General features: G+C 38.9%; 1 protein-coding gene across 1 annotated transcript in view; it reads left to right on the forward strand.

The window, feature by feature from the left end:
- fgd4a (FYVE, RhoGEF and PH domain containing 4a) overlaps positions 1–4,735 on the forward strand; it is a 20,186-nt gene extending 15,451 nt beyond the window's left edge. Inside the window, exons 10-15 of the mRNA XM_037683448.1 lie at positions 380–410; positions 1,248–1,328; positions 1,417–1,542; positions 2,248–2,385; positions 2,852–2,992; positions 4,065–4,735. Of these exons, the coding sequence (XP_037539376.1) occupies positions 380–410; positions 1,248–1,328; positions 1,417–1,542; positions 2,248–2,385; positions 2,852–2,992; positions 4,065–4,334 (787 nt within the window). The 3' untranslated portion in view covers positions 4,335–4,735. The remainder of the gene's footprint in view (positions 1–379; positions 411–1,247; positions 1,329–1,416; positions 1,543–2,247; positions 2,386–2,851; positions 2,993–4,064) is intronic.
- Positions 4,736–6,943: the final 2,208 nt, after the last annotated feature.

The raw sequence follows: 6,943 nt of genomic DNA on the forward strand, positions 1-6,943 counted from the left end.
TATATGTATATATGTGTTTATGTATATATGTATATATGTGTTTATGTATATATGTATATGTATATATGTGTTTATGTATATATGTATATATGTATATGTATATATGTGTATGTATATATGTATATATGTATATGTATATGTATATATATGTATATGTATATATGTATATATGTGTATATATGTGTATTAAGTAAATTTTTTTTTAATTATGTATTTCTTTCTTAGTTTTGTAATCTTCTAAATAAACATTTTAACCATAACAAATGGCTGAACTGGCTAGTTTTATATTTAAATAAAAAACATCAAATTGTTTTTTGTGTGTGTGTATTTTAAGCGTTATTTTATTTTTTATTTTTTTGTCCTTTTTTTGTTTTCTCAGCTCAGAGCAAGACAAGGCCAGCTGGATTAAGGTACAGACACTATAATCCTGTCAAATACTTTTTTTTTGGGGTGAGCTTTAAACCAGTGTTTCAATAATGTACAGTAGTCCCTCGCTACTTCGCGGTTCGATTTTTGCAGACTTGCCCTTTCGTGGTTTTTCAATGTAAGATTGGACATGAAGCACATCTGGCTGATTGATGGATTAGCCACACGAGCAGCATGGATTGTTTGTTTAAAATAAATTATTCTAAATTATTTAGCACCTGCTGCATCTGTGAGCAGCCCACAGGTGCAGGGAGAAGTTCCCTCTGCAGCCTGTCATGATCTTTCTGCCACGCCCACATTTCTGCTGCTGAAGCAGCTTCATGAAGGGTTAACCCTTTGCTGTCCAGCTGCACCGATAGACTTTTGTCTCCCAACTTAAAATTCAAAGTATGTCACATCGTAAAATTGTCATAATCACAAAATATAAGTGTTAAAAGTTATTTTTTATTATTTTAAAACTTCTATGTTCAGTTGTTACAGTGTAATTGATCAAGAAGTACAGTTCTGCTCCGTGCTGCATCAGGTGCATGAAGGGTTAACCCTTTGCTATCCTGCTGCGCTTCTCTTCTCTACAATTTAAATTTAAATACTGTAACAATTTAAATAAACAATAAATGCTGCGTGGATTGTTCATTTAAAATATTACAGTATTTGAATTTAAATTGTTTATTTACACAGAAAGTGGGAGTTTGGGGGTGAAACTTAAACTTGGACTACTGTATCCCTACTTCATGGTTTTTCACTTATCGCGGGGGCGTGGTCCTATAAACCCCGTGATAAATGAGGGACTACTGTACATTTGATTCCTTATCTTTTTTTAGGCTCTCCAGGAGACAATCGAGATCTTCCAGCAGAAGAATGAGTCCTTCAAGAACGCTCTGAAGGACGTAGATCACGTGTCGGTTAGTGTCTTATCAGAACCAAACACAGTGAAACTGTCAACATCTGTTTGTATTGTCACACTGAGTTTGTTTTTTGTGTCTAAAACAGGAAGCTGAGCTGGGAAAGCGGGCCCCTCGATGGATTCGTGACAACGAAGTGACGATGTGTATGAAATGTAAGGAGTCTTTCAACGCCATCACACGGCGGAGACATCACTGCAGAGCCTGTGGCTACGTGAGTTATTCTGCTGATGCTGTCGTGTTTAATGCAGTCAAACAAAAACGCTGAAATTTCACCTTAAAAAATCACATTATTCTTTGCACCAAATAGATAGATAGCTCAGAGGTGATTTTAAATCACTTCTAACTAGAGAAATTGCATTCCCTGCAAAAATGCAGTATGAATGCTTATTGCTAAAGAAACTGCAGGAAAAACAGCTGAAATTAACAAAAAAAAAATGCTGAAATGTAGCTGAAATGGAAGAACGTGCCTAAATTGACCGAAGAAAGCAGAAAGAACACATATTTGCTGAAATTGGTTTAAATAAGCAGAAATTATCAAAAAAAATTTAGGAAATTAGCTAAAAAAAAATTTTTTAAGCTGAAATCGGCACAAAAAAAAAAAGTCTGAAAAGTAGCTGAAAGGCAGAAAGAAACTTAAACTACCAGAAGCAAATGGAAAGAGCTGAAATGAGCGTGGAATTGGCTGAAAAAGCTAAAATTAGCATGAATAGTAGTTGAACTAGCAGAAATGACTGAAACTAGCATAATTAAGCTGAAAGACATAACAAGCTGAAATTAGCAATAAACGAGGGACTGCTGTATTTATGAATTAAAAATTTAGGTTTAACCAAAACGCACGTGATGGAGTCAGTTTTCATTTCGCTCGTGTTTACGTTCTCACAAAACAAACAAATGAAACAACTTCCTTGTCTTACAGGTGGTGTGCTGGAAGTGCTCCGAGTACAAGGCACAGCTGGAATATGACGGCTACAAAGTGAACAAAGTCTGCAAAGACTGCTTCTTGATCCTGATGGGAAAAGGAGTGACTGAGGACAAGAAGAAAGGCATTCTTGAGGTGACGTTTGAATAAATTTTCTGCAAGTACTTTTATGGGGCCGAGATGGTGTAGAGGCAGGGCAGCCGGCTTGGGACCCGAGAGTCCCAGGTTCGATCCCCAGTCACTGCACATCACGTGGCGTCTCTGGGCAGCACGTCTAATCCCCAAAATGTCCCCCGGGTGCTTTCAATAGCTGCCCACTGCACCACCTGGTGGTGGATGGGTTAAATGCAGAGACTAATTTCGCCATTGTATGGAAACATACAGTGCTGACATTGTGATGACATTATTATTATTATTATTATTATTATTATTATTAGTAAAATAGTTGACAAGAAAGCTGAACATCATTTGAAGGTATGTTTAGTATTAACTAATAGTTTTAAGTGTAACTCGTGAAATCTCAAAAGTGAAAATAAACCAAAAATAGAGCAGAACATCCAGCTGAGTTACGTTAGTTTAAAGTTTGATTTTCTCTTTGCAGATTGAGGCCAGTCAGTTCGCAGACAGCAGCATTATCTGTGGCTTTCTGCAGTACTTGGAGAAAGGCAAAACTTGGCAGAAGGTTTGGTGTGTGATCCCTGAGAAGGAGGCTGTGGTGCTCTACCTCTACGGAGCCCCACAGGTGAAACAACAAATGCTCAAAGCAGAAGCAAAACACTTACACAGTAGTCCCTCGATGATCGCGGGGGTTACGTTCCAGACACCACCGCGATAGGTGAAAAACTGCCAAGTAGGAACGCTATATTTATTTGAGTATTTATATATATTTTAAGGGTTTATAAATCCTTCCCACACTCTTCAGTGTTTCCCCTACCATTATACAAGTGGCCTGCCTACCGAACCAAACTGCACGGACCCCCCCACCACCACCCCCCCACACACACCTGTCAGCACTGACGTAGCTCTAAGCTAGCAGTGTGCAAAACATGCATGCTAGCTAAAAAGTTAACGTGCTCACGCTGCCTCTTCCCTCATACTGTTGGCACAAACACCGCACAGCTCAGCTGTGTCTCTGTTCCCCCCCCCCCACCAACAAAAATCACGGACGAGATGAGCGCCCCTCCATGACAAGTTATCTAGGGGAAACACTTCTTGCAATATTCTAAACTCTTAAACCTATATTATTGTAACAACATACATATATGTACTGTACAATACTGCAAAATTTTACTCAGCAGCTCCGCAGACCAGCAGCTCGGTTCCAGTCGGGTTCGGTTCTGGTTCAGCAGATCTACCCTGCAGCAACAAAACCCACCTGTGTGTCCCGGTTGATGTGCACGTGGATAATTGAGCTTTAGGAAGCCTCAGGATTGTTTGAGACACTCCTGTCAGTTCTGTGAGATTCATAAATCGATCTTTACTTCTGACTTTGCGTTGCAAAACTTTCCCTCCATTTCGGCAGAAAGCAGCGGCCGGAAGCACTGTTGGCTTCTGGGTAGTGTAGTTCTTTTGACTGGCGTTACAATATAGGCTTATTGAAAGAAAACTACAAAATGTCTGCGCCTGTCCAAAATATTATTTTGTTTTGTTAACTTTTTATCCCGTATCATCCCAATCACGTGAGCAATATTAAAGTTGACAATCATTGAAAAACCACGAAAGAGCGAGTCAACGAAAGTCGAACCGCACAATAGTGAGGGACTACTGTACTGCTGTTCCAGGGTTATTCACTGATTCCTCGTCTTTTCCTGCAGGATGTGAAGGCCCTGTGTGCCATACCCCTACTGGGTTACTCTGTGGAAGACAGCTCCCGACCCACAGACCCCCCAGCCAGCTTCCAACTTCGTCAGTCCAAGTTCATCCACAACTTTGCTGCAGAGACCGAGGAGCTGAAGCAGCGCTGGATGAAAGTGATCCGAGAGGCGTCGACAGGAGAGATACTTGCACGACTTGAGACTAACGGCAGCAGTGCCAACACGTCGGACAGCAACAACACACAGGAAGCTAAACCTGACGGCACATAACTGGAGTGGATGTGCGTTTTTCTTTTGTTGTAGTTTTTTATTTTCAAACTGCTGTTCTGGACAGTTCCAGATGGACAGGGAGTGTGGATGAAATGCAAACGCTTCCTTACATTCTTGATTCTTAAAGTCAAAGTGGACCGATTAGTGCTGGATAAGCTGCCTTTTCTTTTACATCTGCTGTCTCCTGGATTTTCTCCTTTTAGAACTGTGCTGGATTACTAACAAACATTTCTAGTTCAATCAACACTAGAGCAGAGGAGCTTCGGGATGTACTCTCCTTCCTCCCACGTGCACTAAAAAAACCACAAAAGAGCGAGAGCTGAAAGTCAGTCTTTATGGAGCCCCTCGATGACAGCCACAGCGCCCTGAAACATAAGGACAAGCCAAACTAAAGTCTGCTGGTGCTCTAATTTTATGTTCCTGTATAGTCAACTTTTTTGTTGTTTTTATTAAAAAATTAAAAAATGTATTTTATGTACAGTAATAAGTCACAAGCGTTGCTTCTGTGGAAAAATAACATCTGGATATGATCATGTATTTACAGTATTTTCCTCGTTTTCTTTGCGAAGATGGTTCCACATCGATCATTTTTGGACGATGATTTCGTCCCTCTTATCTCCCACCTGAAGTCTGTTAAAGATTTTTTATTTAATTTTTTCTGATGCTGAAGGAACTATTTCTCAATCAAATGTTAAAATGTTTAAATAGAAAACATTTGAGCAGTTTGTAAGTTGTTCGGGTCTGAAATATCCGCTTCGTTTGGTGCCAAATGAATGGGAAAAATAAATCAAACCTTTTTTTTGTTAGTTTTATGTTACCTCTTGTATGAATATGTTTATACAGCTCATTTGAACGAGATCTTGATATTATAGATTTTTTTTAATGTGTTAATAGTTCATGCATTCAGTTTCATATATGGCAAATCTTTGTTACACTAAACGCCACGTGAACCTTTCTGCACCATTTACTGCCCTAGTAGATACAATTTTATTTAAAAATATCACATAATGCAGCTTTTTTAAAATTTAAATCCCCGTTATTTCAAAGTCAATAATAGTTTAAACAAAGATTTTTATGCATTACATCATGAACTACAGTAACATTGGAGAGACACTATATTCAGACCTGAGCCACAAAGGACCAGTGGTGCGCTACCCTCCAAATAAACTAGTTCCTGTAGTTGAATTGGTTCCAAATGCCCTGTTAAAATGCTGAGAATTATTTAAACCTTTAAGTCTGAAAAAGTGGAAAATAAGGGATTAAATGTGTACTTGACAATAAAAATTGAAAAGTCATAACCCTTCATTATGTTGTATTATATGGTAGGATCTGTATTTTGCTGTTTGTATTAAAATGGCCCACAGCAGTCATGCATTTTAAAATAGGGTGCCTATAAAAACCTGATTTTTTTTTTTTTTGGTGCGTGTCTAAATGACTGCCACAGTCCTCACTTCCCATGGAGTAAGCAAAGATCCGCATCATTGAGAGGTTGAATTTTTTATTTTATTAAATCAGGCAAGCTGATGCAACAAATGTAAATGATTTTAAGGCTGTAATTAGATTCATTATTTAAATAATTTATAGAGTGTGACAAGCATGGACTTGGCAAAAAATTATTCTTTCCCAGTCAACCAAGAAGTAAAACTTTTTTTTGTTTACTAAATCAGAAAACGTTTTCCAGTCGCTGGTAAGGGTGCAGACAGGTGAAGTGTTCACCCTGTTGCTCCGGTGATCGATGCTTCATTCTCCTCTCTGGAGTCTCTCCCTCTCGGTGTTCAAATAAAATAAAAATACCAAAACAAGAGCACAACACCTGTCTGATAAATATGAATGTAAAGCTAGATTTGTGTCCTTCAACTCCTCTTTCCAAAGGTTTTGAGAATCGATGCACTTTACATTCTTAAGTGTATCTTCAAAAGAAATAAATGACATTAAATGATTTGTCTGGTCTGAATGACTGTCTGGTTTTGTATACTGCTTGTCAAATCTACATTTCTAGTTTCTTGTACTTTTCATGACGCTACTTTCACAAAGTGGATTGTTTTGGTTCCTTGTTTTGCTTCTGCTTACGAGTCAGCCAGATGTGTCTGTAGTAAGAGATGAAGCCAGTAGTTGCTGTTTGTTACACGTGATTGACATGGAAGATGCAGAGTGTTCTGGGGTTGAGAAAAGGGTTCGTAAGCTCGGACATCCTGGTAGATAAACACAAAAAGGTTAAACCATGTCATCCGAACAAGTTTCTTTACCTTCATCCGAAAGACTTCATCAGTTTGCGGCCTGCCAACCCAAATCTGTCCCATGAATAGCAACTCCTTGATGTTTCAAACGTTTCTCCCTTAAAGAAACTTGTCCAGATGACCTTTAACCTTTTTTGTGATTTCTCTACCTGGATGATTGAGCTTACAACCCTTTTTCAGAACCATTTTGGCCTTGGTGTCCTCAGGCTGTTTCTGTGAGTAGCAAGTTGGCTATCTCGCCTAAAACATATTATGTATGATGATGAATGATTGTTTTGGACGGACGGTTCCTTTTTTGCATGTTAGAAGCCGGTTTCTTGGAACTCAACAGGAGGTGGGCTTGAAACATCAAGGAGGTAGTGGCGGACATAC

Source organism: Nematolebias whitei, chromosome 10 (assembly GCF_014905685.2).
Source record: "Nematolebias whitei isolate Nwh7 chromosome 10, NemWhi1, whole genome shotgun sequence".
NCBI classification, from domain to species: domain Eukaryota; kingdom Metazoa; phylum Chordata; class Actinopteri; order Cyprinodontiformes; family Rivulidae; genus Nematolebias; species Nematolebias whitei.